The 16,999-nt window shown below is 40.0% G+C and overlaps 1 protein-coding gene across 1 annotated transcript; it reads right to left on the bottom strand.

Annotated features, from left to right (window-relative positions):
- Window positions 1–706: 706 nt before the first annotated feature.
- Cdk1 (cyclin dependent kinase 1) lies at window positions 707–16,784 on the bottom strand. Its single transcript, XM_070021045.1, has 8 exons — window positions 16,685–16,784; window positions 14,740–14,801; window positions 12,837–12,993; window positions 11,278–11,401; window positions 8,453–8,623; window positions 6,673–6,836; window positions 6,416–6,557; window positions 707–3,723 (listed from the first exon to the last, which is right to left on the bottom strand). The coding sequence occupies exons 2-8, from the start codon at window positions 14,774–14,776 to the stop codon at window positions 3,625–3,627; spliced, it is 894 nt and encodes a 297-aa protein (XP_069877146.1). The 5' UTR covers window positions 14,777–14,801; window positions 16,685–16,784; the 3' UTR covers window positions 707–3,624.
- Window positions 16,785–16,999: the final 215 nt, after the last annotated feature.

Raw genomic sequence — 16,999 nt, forward strand, 5'->3', positions numbered from 1 at the left:
AAAATAGTTGATATCCAGCAAACCATCTGCCCTAAAGTTCTAAACATTTTATGGTAGCCCACTAACTAGGAAATGAGACTTCATGCCAAATGAGTGGGTCTCATAGTAAATGCCAAAATATGAGGATGGGGTGAGGTATTTGTTCTTTGAAGTTACCCAAGTGGCTATGACCTTGTTAGGATGGGTAATTAAGAATTTCCAAACACTTAATGTCAGTTCGTGAAGCTGTAGACTGAAGTTCAGTAGTCAAAATCATAGCATTCTGCACTCATCTAGGAAATTGCAAATCTTTCATGTTCTGAGCTATTTTCCATTAGTGCTTGTATATGGAGTATTTTCAACAAGAAGCCAAATAGCATTTCTAAAACTGCTCAGATTCTAGCAAGATTTAAGAGAAGCAAATGCTTTGCTTTTTGGCTTGGATCTTTGAAGCAGTGAACACACTTCATGAAAAATACATTTATATTTTCTTGCACATAAATATATTTGTCATGAAACCAGAACCATTGAGACAAATGGCTCTGTTCAGTTGGGAAATGTATCTTTTTTTCTCTGTATTATAAAGAATGTGTGACTGTATAATCATTCTTGTGGTTTTATAGCTCACAGCACCTTCATAATACAAAATTCTGTCTTTTGCAATAGAATGTGATTTAATTACAATAAAGCTCTTCACAAATATAAGAACTACTAATACTCACTAGCAAATAGATTCTGTCATGTACATTGTGCATTATTTCCTTAACAGAGCATGATTTTAAATCCTATCTCAAGAGAAAGAATTAGACTGCCTTTAGAAAAATAAGGTGTTTTCCCGATTCCAATTCCTGACTGAGAAAAAGTAGATTTCACATATTTTATATAAACATTATTCCAAAGTTGTAGGTCATTTGAAAGGTTGACAGACACATTAACACATTTATCTCAAAACCATTATATATGTTCAACACCAGAAGCTATAATAAAAATGATTAAATACAATTTTTAAGTATGTTAAAAGGAAATTAAGATACATTTAATTATGAGCCTAGGAATGTTTAAAGAGGGTTTTAAAAGAAACAACTGATGACTTGCTATTGACAGGTTATTAGTCGGGGCTCTAAGGTTTAAATGACAAGAAACCCGACTCCCATTAGGATAAACAAAAATAACAAAAACCCCACATTCATTCATCTAGGATAGATATTGAGTGCTCACAAATTTTCAGGCAGTACTATAGAAATCAAGAGCCTCATGACCACAACCAAGGGCACCATTTCCTAGGAATCCGGCTTCAGAGATACTCCAAGGTTTTCCAGTCATTTCATCTGTTTATCAATGTCACAAGAAATGTCTTTCCCTGAAGGTTTCCACCTTGATGGTCCTTGATAGGTGTTTGTGAATCATGCTCACCCATTATTGCTACTGGATCATTTTATATTGATAGAGGCAGAACTAAGAACCCCATTACAGGATACAGTAGTGATCTCTAAACAAATGGGGAATATTGTTACCAATTTAAGTGGATAGACTGAAAACCATTTTACTTGGGTAAACTTGAGGCAGATGTAACTGATAATACACGATTATATAGCCCATGGAACACCAATTCCAGCTGAACATTAATGGGACCGAACTGACCTATTATGAACTATAGCTTAAAATTTTAAAAGAACTTGTTCCATCCAACAGATTTCAAGTCTCTTCAAGCACTTTATGCATTAACTTCTCTATGTCATTACTTCTTATGTATTTAAATTTAAAAACAATTTAAGAGCTGGGCATGGTAGCACATGCCTGGAATCCTAGCTACTCCAAAGGCTGAGATCTGAGGTTCACAGTTATAAGTCAGCCCCTTAGTTAAGTCCTTGACAATCTTATCTCCAATTAACTACCAAAAAGCAGTAAATGGAGCTGATAGAGCATTAACCTTGAGCAAAATAGCTTAGGGACAATGCCCAGGTCAGGTTCAAGTCCCAGGATCAAACAAACCTTAAAATTAAATGCTCAAATGAGAAAAATCTTATCTCATTTTCTGAAGATATTAATATTTTTTTAATTTCAAACTATTAAGACTCCAGTGAGCAGTAGCCACAATGAAAGCTGCTTCTACTTTACCTATAGGTACCCAACATTTGCTTACTACATTATCTATGTTACTGAAACAAAAGCATGTGTGTGTTTCTATTCTACCTTGAGTAAGAGAAAGGTTATTGGTTAATGCTGGTTGTGAACCACTAAATGGAATAATCTACCATTTAAAAATCAGCTCTAATAAGGTAAGGAAATGTAAATTTACAGACACATCATTGCACCATCTCAAATATTTATGTGGATTTAATAAATGAAAGCATTTACTAAGTTCCTCCTATGAAATCTTAACATTCTATATGAGCTCCAATGACTTCCATCTGGAGGCTCTGAATTCTTTGACAGCAGGCTGGCTTCCACCAAGCCCTACCTCAAAGCAACCAAGCTTATCTCACAGACCCCCGTGCCAAACAAACTGACCTTCACTTTCTCCTCCAGAGTGCAAAATGTCTAAGACAGTATGGACATGGTAGAACATTGATCACATATCCAATTAACTGGACATGATCAGAAATACAGGAATGCTTATTCTACCATAGGTAACAGGAAGAAAAGTAGATGTGGTCAGAAAAAACAAAACCATGCACACTAAATGTCTATTTTTACAGACATTTGACTATAGGAAATAATTTATATTAAGCTACTTAGAAGTATTAAGCAACATTATTAAACAATTTAATTCCTATAGCTGGTGATTTTAGCTAAACACATGTACATTAGATCATTTTTTAGAAGGTCACTAACCCAACACTATCAAAATAGGTAAGTAGCCTTTTTAAGTCAGACTAGAAAGCTAAGATCCACAACTCCTTCATCCAGCTACTACCTCTGACCAAAGCCTAAGAATTCACTCAAACAGCTTTCATAACATACCTAAAAATAGGATAGTTCATAAATTTTCAAAAGTGTTCTTCCCCGCTGTGGACAGCCCTTGATCTTTGATTGTAAAACTTGGCAAACTCTGGCAAGCTCTAATGTCAGTTTTATAAGTTACTGAAAACCCCTATAAAATTTAGCATCATTTCTCAGATCTGTACAGTGTTCTCATCCTGAATGCTTAAATGTTTAGATCACAAATTGAAATACCAACAGAAAAAATATTTGTCTTTAGGCAGGTTGTATAGTTACCACATGGCAAGAAACTGACAAGAAAATTTAAACATTCAAAGCACAAAAATACTTCAAAGCATTAGGAAACTTGAAATTAGACTTTCCTGAATTTCAGTATTCCAACTATGGGAAAACGTTATCTGCTCTAAGGAAAGAGGTGACTCAAGCTCAATTTCCCCAAATCCTGACATCAATAATAGATTTATAGTTCTATTATAGTAACAAAGAGGTCGCAGTAAGATCTACACACATGTACAGAATTCTTATATTTAAATTCATATACAACAATATTTACATTTAAGTTATACTTTTGAAATCAGAAGATGGAGATACAGCTGAGGTTTTACACAGAGAAGAAACATATATAAGACAAAAATATAGCCAACAGTAAAACACAACTATCCGTCCTCAATATAATGTGGAAAACTTTTTTCTCAGAAAGCTCTACATCTTCTTAATTTGATTGTCCAGATCATCAAAATATGGATGATTCAGTGCCATTTTGCCAGAAATACGTTTGGCTGGATCATAGACTAACATTTTCTGGAAGAAAAAAAAGATACTTCAGAAAACAAGCTTTTTTCTTTTAAGTACCAGAAAACCTTTGTTTTACTAATAAACTATATTAATAATTTTAGTGGAAAATCTGCTAAATGAACATTTGCATTGGTTTATCACCAAGCTATGCAAATATCTCAATCCCCTCTATTTTTCCATAATAATCTGCTTCTTATATCACAGCTCAATAACCTTATGTCATAAAGTATAGGACCCAAAAATTTAGAAATAAAACTTTAAAACCAAGACATAAATTTAAGACACACAGTTAAGAAAGATAACCAGTTGATTACTTTTCCTTTGAGAATTAAATGGCCATCTGAGTTATTTACAAGGTTACAATGGTGCAATTAATTATCATGGTTTTGATGTAGCTTCCAGTGAGTTCCAAATGAAAGAAAAAAAGCCCACAACAATGTGTTATATAAAGAGGGTGAGTGAGTTGGCCAAGTTCATGTAGCAGAGAAGTAAGATGCAATCTGAAACTAAGCCTAATTTAGGATGATTTTGGCCTCAAGGAACTGGTTGTAGACATTTCTGTTGTCATCACTAGCGTTTGTCTCTAGCATGTAAAGTAGTGGAAATGGCACTACCAAACATACTGCATTGCACAGACAGTACATTTACAAGGTATCTGCGGCTCTAAGACCTAATGTGGCTACAAAGAAAGCTGACTTATCAGACTTCATTTTGTTTTTCTTTACTAAAGTCCTTTGTGCTCAAAAACTTCATTAGTTATACAATCACACTGAATCCAAAATAGAGACCAAAGAGCCTTTAAGTCAATCTGCAACATTAATAGATAAACTATCTGAATTGTAAGTAAGACTTTAGACCCCACTCTAGGCAATGGGAAATCTGAGTGTAATTTAGCAGCATGATTTAGATTGTGAAAGAAGCTGAAAAACCAATTAGACATATTTGATGATCTAGCAGGGATATTTTTTATTTTTAATGAGAGCTGCCACAGCTGTATTTTTCTGCTATCATATCACCTGAGTTTCATAAAATTTGTTCCCTCTAAAAATCTGAAATTTAAATATTGGTCTAAGTCACACGCTCATAAAACAAAACATTTTTATCCTAACAGTGATTTGTTTTTAAAGATTATTAAAATTTTTAAATTGCTAAGTGGAATAGCAATGAACACGCAGCAAGATTAGGCTACATTATTCTTTTTAACCTTTGTAGGCACAGAGAGAAAATGGAACTCATGTTGCAAAAGGTCTTGGTAACTAGAAATATCAACCAGTAAGCAAAGCACCCTGTGTTTAGGATAAATCTTACAAAAAGGGAATCAGTAGTAACTACTGAGGAAAAAACTAAACAAATAAAGCTGGAAAAGAAGTCCATTACAACTCAGTAACTTACACAGAATCAAAGGCTGCTATTAACCCTGGCCTTTCCAAGAGTATATAACAACTTATCAGATAAAAACAAAAAAAATCTGAGCCCAAGCTAGGCACTAATGACACTTGTAATTCTCATTACTTGGTTCTAAGCCAGACTGAACAGGTAAGTTTCTGAGATGTGAATCTCCAATAAAGCACCAAAAATCTGAGAATGGAGCTATGGTTCATATAGTAGAGCATGAACCTTGAGCTTAAAGTGTCCAGGGCACGTATACATATATACACAAAAACTGAATACATGTAAAGTGGCTCACACCTATAATATCACATACTTGGGAAACAGGAAGACAGGCTGAGTAAAAAGGCATAAAATATTAACCTAAAAATTAATAAAAGCAAAAAGAACTGCCGGTAGCCAGACACTGGTGGTTCATATCTGTAATCCTAGCTACTCTGGATCTGAGGATCATGGTTCAAAAACAGCACAAGCAGGAAAAGTTCATGAGACTCTTATCACCAATAAATCACACACACACACACACACCAAAAGCCTTAACTAGAGCTGTGGCTTGAGCAGTAGAGCACTAGCCTTGAGCAAAAGAAGATCAGGAATAGAGCTCAGGCCCCAGGATCACACGCATGCGCGCACGCACGCATATACATGCATGCATGCACGCACGCACGCGTGCGCGCGCGCACACGCACACACACACACACACACACACACACACACACACACACACACACATGGCTAGAAGTGTGGCTTACGTGGTAAAACATTTGCTTATTAGCAAGCATAAAAGTCCTGAGTTAAAAACTTTTTATACATAAAAGTATCTTGTCAAAGCACCAGACCCAAGTTCAAATTTCCAGTGCCATCAAAATAAACTAATCCTAAATCTTCCTCTCTCAAAACCACTAGTGTTTATTGGTTTCTGTTCTGATTGACAAAGTCAACTTGATAGGACTGAGAACACAAAGGGCCCTTCCCTGCCTCTGACCCTGCTGCTTGGCTGCTATGAGCTGAGCAGCTCTGCTCTACAAGCTCTTTCTCTCATGACAGGGTGAAATCTCAAACCAAAATAAAGTTTTCCCCACTTCATGTCACTTGATGTGGTACAGTTAACAATCTAAAATGAAGCTAGTATTACAATCCCTCTAACATAAAAATATTTGTTTTCCTATTTCCCAGATAAAAGAACAAAGACTGGGGTTGTGGTTTGGGTGGCAAGAGCATCTGCCAAGCAGAGGCAAAGCCCTGAATTTACACACTGATACTAGCAAAATAAAAATGCTACCTAAACAATCAAGTATGTTTTGCTTACCGAGAGCAAATCCAAGCCATTTTCATCCAAGTTTTTGACATGGGAAGCAAGGCTTCCTGGTTTCCACTTGGGAAATGTATTCTTATAGTCCTGTAGAGATTCCACTTCTGGCCACACTTCATTATTAGGAGTACCCAAGGCTCTGCAAAATCACAGCAATACAAAAACTGTTAAAACAAAATACATATGATCTTGCTACGTATACATTGCCTTTTGCATTCAACAACTTACTTCTTTACAGCTTAAGTATGAAATACCTGAAAATCCTGAAGAGCTGATCGATTTCTGAATCCCCATGGAAAAGAGGCTTCTTAGTTGCCAGCTCTGCAAATATGGTGCCTATACTCCAAATGTCCACTGGAGTAGAGTAACGGGCTGACCCCAGCAATACTTCTGGAGATCTATACCAAAGTGTCACTACCTATTACAAAGCAAATTGTATACTCGATAAATGTGCATTCAAATAACAAGTATTCACATCATAAGACTGTTCTTTAGAAAAAATTTTGTGACTGCGACCAATAATGGTTAACTATATACAAAATACTAAACTGAAACTAAGCATTTCGTTTCTGAGATCTAATTAGGAGGAAAAAAACCAACAACAAAAAAACTCCTAAAAGTAGAAGTAACAAAAAAAAGCACCTTATTGATGACATTTGGAAGAGATTATAAAAGGTGCATTTACTGCTTACATGCAAAAATAGTAATTAATTTCACCATGGTAACAAACATCAGTAAGTCAAATAATAGTTTGTTAGTACAAATTTACCATCTTAGTATAGCTAGTTTTAAAAATGGTAAACATAATTACAAATCTAACCAGAAGCTGATGGCTCGTGCCTGTAATCCTAGCTATTTGTGAGGCAGAGATCCGAGGACTGTGATTCAAAGCCAGCCTGGATAGTCTGTGAGATTCTTACCTCCAATAAACTATCAGAAAAACAGAAAGTAGAGCTATGGCTCATTAAATGGTAGAATGCCAGTCTTGAGCAAAAAAAGCTCAGAGACAGAGCCCCAGGACCAGCTTGTGCACACACACGCATGCTCACTGACGCACACACATACACATGTGCGCAACACACACACACACACACACACACACACACACACACACACACACACACACACACACACACACACACACACACACACACACACACACACACACACACACACACACACACACACACACGAACAAGCCTGGTAAGGTCAATAGTATTGGCTAACCCAAAGATAATCAAATAACCTTTATTAGGGCTGGGAAGGTAGCTCAGTGGTAGAGCACTTGCCTTGCATGCATGAGGCTATGGGTTCGATTCCTCAGCACCACATAAGCAAAAAAGAAAAACCGGAAGTGGCGCTGTGCCTCAAGTGGTAGAGCACTAGCCTTGAGCTGAAGAGCTGAGGGACAGCGCCCAGGCCCAGAGTTCAGGCCCCACGACCAGACCCAAAAAAAAAAAAAAAAAATCAAAAAACCTTTATTCATATAGCCATGGGAAAAATTACAAAAGAAGAGTTTTGATCTGCATCTGCAGTCTTTAGACTCAAGGGTATATAACTTCACAAAAGATAGCTTTCAACCATCCAGCGTTCCCTTTCCCTCCAGAAATATCAAACAAAATGCCAACCCAATACTGACAAAAACCTAACTATAGGATTTGAGAGTATGGCTCACCAGCAGGACAATTACCTAGCCTGCACAAGATTGGATTACCCTCAATACCAAAACAAACAATATAATCTTTTATTTAATCAGATTGGGTGCCAGCACCAATCAGGAGACAGAAAACACAATGATTGTAGGAAAATTAAATAGATTTTTAAACTAAGAGGGGATCAGATGATACTCATCTCCAAGGTGCTTGACTGACAAATACAACTAGCAAACAAAAAATATGTGTAAGTCCAGCTCCACTTTCATACAGCATGAGGTGAAGGGTGAATTCACAGCTCAGAGGCAATAAAAGGGCATTATCATAGAATAGATATATAGCAACAAGGCAGTCCAAAATAGAAAAATATTATTCTACTTACCTCATGTGTATATACCCTAATAGGGATTCCAAAAGCTCTGGCAAGGCCAAAGTCAGCCAGCTTGATAGTTCCTTTATCATCAATCAATAGATTTTGAGGTTTTAAATCTCTGTGAAGAACCCTTCTAGAGTGACAAAACACAATCCCCTGAAGGATTTGGTACAAATAACTCTGGAAAAATAAAATGTAGTAAGAAATGTAATCATCTCACCTATCTCAATACCCTAAATTAATCTGCTTCAAAGATTTAAGTAATTAGGTAGGGAAATAATTTATCAGAAAAGCTTGTAGGTCCTTGTAGATTAATAACGCACTTGTGGATAGGAAGCCCATGTTTACAAACACAAGACATTTGTTTACCTGTGACCCTGTTAACTCTATTCTTTTTTTAAAAATATGTATTTTTTATTGTAAAGATACTGTCCAAGCAGGGTGCCTGTGGCTCACACCTGTAATCCTAGCTACTCAGGAGGCTGAGATCTGAGGATCGTAGTTCAAAGCCAGTCCAGGCAGGAAAGTCCGTGAGACTCTTATCTCCAATAAACTACTTGAAAACTGGAAGTGGCGCTGGGGCTCAAGCGGTAGAGCACTCACCTTGAGCTGAAGAGCACAGGGACAGCAACCAAACCCAGAGTTCAAGCCCCACACCGACAAAAAAAAAAAAAAGATACTGTACAGAGGGATTGCAGTTACATGAGTAATGAGTACATTTCCTATCAAGCATTGTTACCCCCCCTCTTTTGTTTTTCCACCCCAAGTTGTAAAGTTCATTTTCAACATAGTGTTTTGTACATCTCATTGTTACAAAGGGTCAACCTGTATCTTTGTTTCAGCATTTTGTTATTTCCCATCTCCTTCCCAATGTACATACAAGATGTATATACAAGATACAGGGCACCAGAATCAAATACAGTGAAAACAGGGTTTGGGGGCTGGGAAGGTGGCTCAATGGTAGAGCGCTTGCCTTGCATGCCTGAGGCCCTGGGTCGATTCCTCAGCACCACATAAGCAAAAAAGAAAAAGCTGGAAGTGGCGCTGTGGCTCAAATGGTAGAGCGCTAGCCTTGAGCTGAAGAGCTGAGGGGACAGCGCCCAGGCCCAGAGTTCAGGCCCCACAACCAGACCGCCTCCCACAAAAAAACAGTGAAAACAGGGGTTATAAATGCTATTTAAAAAAAATTAAAATCTCATGTTGAATAAAACGAACTTTGCAACTTTGGCCGGGGGGGGGGGGGGGGGTGGGATATGGGAAGGGGAAACAAAGGAGGAAGCAACAATGCTTGATAAGAAATGTACTCATTACCTTGCCCATGTAATTGTAACCCCTCTGTACGGTATTTTCACAATAAAAAACTTAAAAATAAATAAAAACAAAAATAAAAATCTCAGCCGAGCACTAGTGGCTCACACCTGTAATTCCAGCTACTCCAAAGGTTAAGATCTAAGGATCATGGTTCAAAGCCAGCCCAGGCAGGAAAGTCCGTGAGACTCTTATCTCTAATAAACCACTAGAAGGAAGAAGGGCTATGGTAGAGTGCTTACTTTGAGCTGAAGAGGTGAGGGACAATGCCCAGGCTGAGTTCAAGCCCCACAAAACAAAATAAAATTGATAATAAATAAAATAAAAATCTCAAGTTTTTTTATTATTATTAAATGTAGAAGTTTCTTTTAATCTTGCTTCAACATACCCATACCAAATAGATTTATCTTCAGTAAGGCTGGATTTTTTTCCATTCTTTCATGTTTACACAGACATTTCCTTTTGGGAAACAATGATCACAGATTGCAAACAAAATGGCAATAGAGTTGCTATGATCAGTTATTTAAGTGGATACAATTAGACATAAAGTAACATCAAAAAAGCTGGAGTTGTGGCTCAAGTGGTAAAGCACTACCCTTGAGCACAAAAAAGCTCAGGGACAGCACAAGGCCAAGTTCAAGCCCCAGGACTGGCACACAAAGAAATGCATACAGACACAGTTTAACACAAAAGATATAGGAAAATAAATGTCATAAGGGGCTGGGAAGGTGGCTCAGTGGTAGAGCACTTGCCTTGCATGCTTGAGGCCCTGGGTTCAATTCCTCAGTACCACATAAGCAAAAAGAAAAAAGCCGGAAGTGGCTCTGTGGCTCAGGTGGTAGAGCACTAGCCTTGAGCTGAAGAGCTGAGGGACAGTGCCCAGGCCCAGAGTTCAGGCCCATGAGGGACAGTACCCAGGCCCAGAGTTCAGGCCCACTACTGGACCCTCCCCAAAAAAAGTCATAACATTTTACACCAAAAAAGGGCCAAGTAAAATGTATACATGCATACACTTAAATTTGTATAAATATTCCACATCAGTGTAAGTTTGTTCACCCAGAAGTAAACACGAGTTTCTGTAAAATTGCCTGAAGATGTAGTTCAGGAAGTGTAATAACACTGGCCTGGCATACACAAGGGCCTAGGTTTGATTCTGAGCACTACCTTCTCCACTACCCCTCTACAAGAAAAGATTATGAATAAAATTAACAAAAACTTTGTTTTTTCTCTTTTTCACTTTACGACAGAACCTCACACCAGAATAAAATAAAATCACCCACCACTTTGCTCTGGGCTTTATTTTACTGTTTATTACATATGTGACAGCCAAAAACAAGCTGACAGAATGACTTAAGTGGCAGAGCATCTGCTTATCAAGGACAATGTCCTTTATTCAAAGTCCAGTACCACTACCAAAAATAAAAGCTCTCAATAATAGCATGCATGAATCACGTTTCCCAACAGAACACAAGAAGTTTTACATTAACAGTGAATAAATATCAATTAAACTAGGTTAAGTCTCTTACCTTAACAAGTGAAGAATCCATGAATTGACCAGGTGGGATAGAATCTAAGTATTTCTTGAGATCCATGGAAAGGAATTCAAAGATGAGATATAACCTGGAATCCTGCATAAGCACATCTTGAAGACTAAAGAATAAAAAATAGTGAAAAGAAGGATCTACAAAATATTTCTAACTTCTCTCACAAAATAAAAATAGTTATACAAATCTCAGACATTATTCTGAAAAGTGGGGAAAGAAATGGTAATGCCTGGGCTGGGAATGTGACTTAGTGGTAGAGTGCTTGCCTAGCATGCATGAAGCCCTGGGTTCGAGTCCTCAGTACCACATAAATAGAAAAAGCTGGAAGTGGTACTGTGGCTTAAGTGGTAGAGTACTAGCCTTGAGCAAAAGATGCTCAGGGACAATATCCCGGACCCCTGAGTTCAAACCCCAGGAATGGCCAAAAAAAAAGTTAACGCGGGGGCTGGGAAGGTGGCTCAGTGGTAGAGTGCTTGCCTTGCATGCTCAAGGCCCTGGGTTCGATTCCTCAGCACCATATAAGCAAAAAGAAAAAAGCCAGAAGTGGCGCTGTGGCTCAAGTGGTAGAGTGCTAGCCTTGAGCTGAAGAGCTGAGGGACAGCGCCCAGGCCCAGAGTTCAGGCCCCACGACTGGACCCCCCCCCCCCCCCCCGGCCAAAAAAAAAGTTAACGCCTGTCAAAGTTAGCATAACTCAAAACTAGAATTTGAGAAAGGAAATCTCAGAACATAAGTTTAAAATTAAGTTTTTCCAAGGGTGCTAACTTATGAACAACCTGTATTTCTAAAGAATACACACAGGTTATTTGTTCATTGCTCAGGGCTTGCCTTTCCATGGAACTAACTACAGAACTAAACTTTCCAGTGGAATCCAATCAGTTTTTCCCATCTTTAGACCCAGCAAAAGACAATTTGATTCCATAAGGAAAACAATTCTCCCCAAAAGACTCAAGCCAAACTAAACTATGTATGCACATGTGCACATAGTGTATATGTTGTATGTGTGATTTTCTTCTGACCTAGCTGTTGTTTTTAGCTCTTCCCCTAGAGCTTCCTAAGTAGGGGTTGACAAAGTTCTAGGAAGGGGCTTCTTTCCTCCCATGAACACTGTACCTTGTTTTCCTTGCCCCAAATAACCCAATCCTATTCCCACTTTAAGATGATATTCTTTGACTTAAGCAGCATTCACTATCAATAAAAAAATAATAATAAGGTTCTATTTCACTTGCAAGGTTAACTAGGAACTAGGTAACATAAAAGATTTCGACATTAAAAGTCACTTAAGCCAGGCGCTGGTGGCTCATGCCTTAATCCTAGCCACTCAGGAGGCTGAGATCTGAGGATTTTGGTTCAAAGCCAGCCTGGGCAAGAAAGTCTGTGAGACTCTTATCTCCAATAAACCACCAGAAACTGGAAGTGGTACTGTGACTCAAGTGGTAGAGCTGAAGGACAGTGCCCAGGCCCAGAGTTCAAGCCCCATGACCAACAAAAAAATTAAATTTTTTTTTAAAAAGTCACTTAAAATTTAGATATCATACCATACCTGACAATGTTTGGATGACGAAGTTCTTTTAATAGAGAAATTTCCCGAATGGCAGTACTAGGAACCCCTTCCTCTTCACTTTCCAGTCTGATTTTTTTCATAGCTACTATTTGGCCTGTTGTTTTGTGTCTACCCTTATACACAACTCCATAAGTACCTGAAACAAAGAATCTGCTATGATACATACCCACAAAACAAGAGCTATTTTCAAATGAGTGAGTTCTTTAAGGTATTATATCATAGAAATGTTTGCAATAACTTCATAGAAGAGTCTTTCCTACAAATTATACTTTCATTGCTTCTAAAAATAAATATAGCAGTTAAAACTGCAACCTATCATGTACATGATTTAGAAACACAATTAATATGTAGTTATCACAAGTTTCCCGCACATTAAAACTACCATTAATGTGCAGCACATGCAATAAGAGAAAATGGATCTTTGGCAAAATGACATTTGCCTCCTGCCAAATATCTTACATGACAATAAAGTAGGCATAAAATACAACATAAAAAGTTGAGCTCACGGCTGGGAAGGTGGCTCAGTAGTAGAGCGCTTGCCTTGCATGTATGAGGCCCTGGGTTCGATTCCTCAGTACCACATAAGAAAAAAGAAAAAAGCCGGAAGTGGCGCTGTGGCTCAAGTGGTAGAGCGCTAGCCTTGAGCTGAGGAGCTGAGGGACAGCGCCCAGGCCCAGAGTTCAGGGCCCACAACCGGACCCAAAAAAAAAAAAAAAAGTTGAGCTCAGTACTGACAGGAATCATGACACTTTCAGAAAACAGTAGAATGCTTTATGCTTCTCAAGATAGTTCAATAAAATATGTCAAATACAGTAACAGTTTCATCCACAAAACAAAAAAAAAATTGACATGCTTTTATTAAATACTTATTAAACCTCACACAGCTTGTATCATTTACTACACAGTAGAAAAGCCTCATAACCATCTGGAAGCTGATGGTAAACCTGACTGCTATTCAGGCTTCAGACAATGACCAATAATGTCACGTAAGGAAGGAACCCTGGGGTCGGGACTGTACAAAACAGAAAAGGCAGTAAGGAAGATGTATTATTCAGTTAGAACAAGCTGATGTTCACTCTGCACTTGATTCTCTATGGAAGTGCTTTAAACTTAGGGTGAAGTTTAGCGAAGCTCCAAACCCTTAGCTATATATAAATTTGGCTGAATAGACTTTGCATTCCACAATAAAATTTCAAAGAAGACGAGTACAGTTTGCTAGGGATGTGTATTCTGCAGCTTTTATTAGTTTCTCTAAAGGTGGCTATATTTCAAAACAGGCTGATTCATAAACAACTTATGTATTGTTGAGAGTATTAAACAATTTGATCAGCTACAAACTGATGTCCACATAAGCTGAATCCTAACTTAAAAATCCATATACGTCTATGTTTCCTGAATACTAATGTCATTTTAAGCATATAATTTTAAATAAAATCCATTTTTATAATATTGTGATTTAATCTTGGATGAATCGTGACTGTGAAAACCAAATTTAGCTCAGATATAGGCAAACTGACCATATTCAATCCCTCACAACCACCTCTTTTTTGGGGGATGGGGGAGGGGTCGTGGGGCTTGAACCCTGGAACAGGGCGCTGTCCCTCAGCTCTTCAGCTCAAGGCTAGAGCTCTACCACTTGAACTACATCACTACTTCCAGTTTTCTGGCAGTTTATTGGAGATAAGAGTCTCACGGACTTTCCTGCCCAGGTTGGCTTTGAACCGCAATCCTCAGATCTCAGCCTCCTAAGTAGCTAGGATTACAGGCATGAGCCACAGGCACCCAGCTCAGCCACCCTTTAAAGCAGGTAATCTATACATTTAATCATCTGTTCATGGGGGGGGGGGTGTACATTATACTTTGTATCATTTAAACCACTCACCTTCTCCAATTTTTTCTATTTTGATATAGTCTTCCATAGTTATTCAATAGGTATAACAGATCCTAAAATGAAAGAAAAAACTGGTGTGATTACATGGTACTAATTCAAAGCCTAATTTTAAGTCCTAGTAAGATACTAAATGTAAAACATTTTCCATTGTGCTTTCTGCAGTATGTAGTAATTCTATAAATATTAGCTATTTTACCTTCTTGAAAATAAATTCACCCTTAAATTCAGACATCAACTTGTTCATCCCAAACAAAAAAAAAACATAATTATAGTCTCTTTTTTAGTAGTACTACTTACATCTAAATAGCTACACAATGTTATCTGGATTTGTATTATTTTGTACTTTTATGAAGACAATTTATTTCATCTTCATTTATTAAAGGCATGAAAAAGCCAAGTAGAGCATCTTGTAATCCCAGCCTTTGGGAAGCTGAACAGTAGGACTGCCTGCCACAAGTTCAAAGCTAACCTTGGTTAAAGAAATCCTATCTCAGTGTGGGGAAGGGGACTAGACATGAGAGGAATCAAAAACTGCTCCAGTTGTTCAACCAATTGTTGCAGCAAAAACAAGTGTTTACAATTGCTCAAGGATTTTCGTCTTTTTGTTTTTATCAGTCACATAGACAACTATTCAGAATGTTCAGGAGTAAGAAATATTAGCACCTTAAAGGAAAATACAATATATAATTCCACAAAATTCTCATCATATATTAACCAAGTTTACTAAAAGAAAATACACATCTGAACCAAAAAGACTGGCGGCTTTAAAAAAAAAAAAAAAAAAGGCCAGACTTTCTCAGCTGTTGAGTTTGACAGGTATACTTGTGAAACCCAAAGTATAATTGCCCTGATGTCCCAACCACCATCCCTGATGATATAAAGGATCATAAAATAATCACAAAGGTCACTCTGTCTATCTGAACCTTAAGTTCCATTTCTCACATTCATCTTCACAAGGGGGTAAGAAGAATTCACGCGAGAAATACACCCAGCAAGTAAAACTAAAGCTCTTACAATCCCGCCCACCAGAGGTCTCTGGAATGCAGGATCTCACCATTTTACCACGTCGCAACAGGCGGTCCATCCTCCCGCAGCTGGCCTGACTACACTGAAGTTCCCTGACACGCACGGCTCCCCGTCGGAACCTCACTTCCGAGCTGCGCCCCCGGCGCCCCCGCCACCCACTTCCCGTTGCCAGCATCTGAAATGCATGCCACGGCTTTGGAATTTTAGAATGCCTTTTGCATAACGTGTCACACCCCGGTGTCCCCCTCGGCCCAGACACCGGCCGGTCTCCGGGGGCCGCCAGCGGTGCGCGCTGGAGCCTGCGAGCAGCCCCGGGGCGGGGGAACCCCCAGCCGGCACGCCTCAGCTCCGCCTCTCGGACCGGGCCGCTGCCTTTCGGCAATTCCACCGTAACGAAGGACGACGGGCATCCAGGGAGGCCTGCGTTCCTGGTGGCTCGGAGCCCCGGGTCTAAGTGTTCTGACCAGCTGCGGGTGCTGCGCGGGGCCGCGGGGAACCATGCGGGGCTGGGCCTCCCCGGGCCAGGACGTGGGAGTCCGGGATCCAGGTGTGGGCGGGCTCGGCCGGGCCGGAGCCCGGGCACAGAGCGCTGGGGGCCGGCCCGGGACCGAGCCTCGCTCCGCGCCGCGCCGCGCCACCTCCCCCGAAGCCTTCCCGCCCAGGCCGGAAGCCTGGGCCCGCAGCCCCGGCCGGCGCCGCCCCCGGCTCCTCTGCCCCCCGCCGGGGTCCCCACAGCCGCCCGCGGACGCGGGAAGCCGGCGCCGCGCCCACGCCCAGGCCCCGGGCCCCAGCCCTCGGCCCTCACAGGGCCCTAGAAGCTTCTCGGCCCTGTCCAGCCTCCCGCTGGCCAGCATTCGCCCCTGCGGAGCTGACCCCAAGCTGGGCATGACGGTGACCCCAGACACCTCACCCGGGGCTCGTCCTGCGGCGGCCGCGGCGGCAGCTCCCGGGTCGGCGTGGCTCCCGGTTCGGCTCCACAGGACCAGCTCTGGGGCCGAGTGCGAGCAGTTTCAAACTCTCCGCGCTAAAGCGTCTGCAACTCACCAATCAGAGGGCCCGTAGATATTCAAAGGAGCCAATCAGAACCCAGCTACCCTTGGGCTGGGCTTCCAGCGTGGCTAGAGCGCGAAAGAAAGAGGAAACGGCGGCTGGAGAAAAAGTAGGAGGGCGGGCGCTTATTGAATCTGAGGCTCTCCCTTGAATTCCCTGAGAGTGTCGTCCTCCT

Source organism: Dipodomys merriami, unplaced genomic scaffold, assembly GCF_024711535.1.
Source record: "Dipodomys merriami isolate MVZ:Mamm:240054 unplaced genomic scaffold, mDipMer1.0.p SCAF_14, whole genome shotgun sequence".
Classification (NCBI taxonomy): Eukaryota; Metazoa; Chordata; class Mammalia; order Rodentia; family Heteromyidae; genus Dipodomys; species Dipodomys merriami.

Coding starts and splice junctions, on each gene's coding strand:
- Cdk1 (XM_070021045.1), bottom strand. CDS start 14,776: ATGGAAGACTATATCAAAATAGAAAAAATTGGAGAAG. Junction 12,994..14,739: donor AATAGAAAAAATTGGAGAAG/GTGAGTGGTTTA, acceptor TCTTTGTTTCAG/GTACTTATGGAGTTGTGTAT. Junction 11,402..12,836: donor CGTCATCCAAACATTGTCAG/GTATGGTATGAT, acceptor TTTATTCTTTAG/TCTTCAAGATGTGCTTATGC.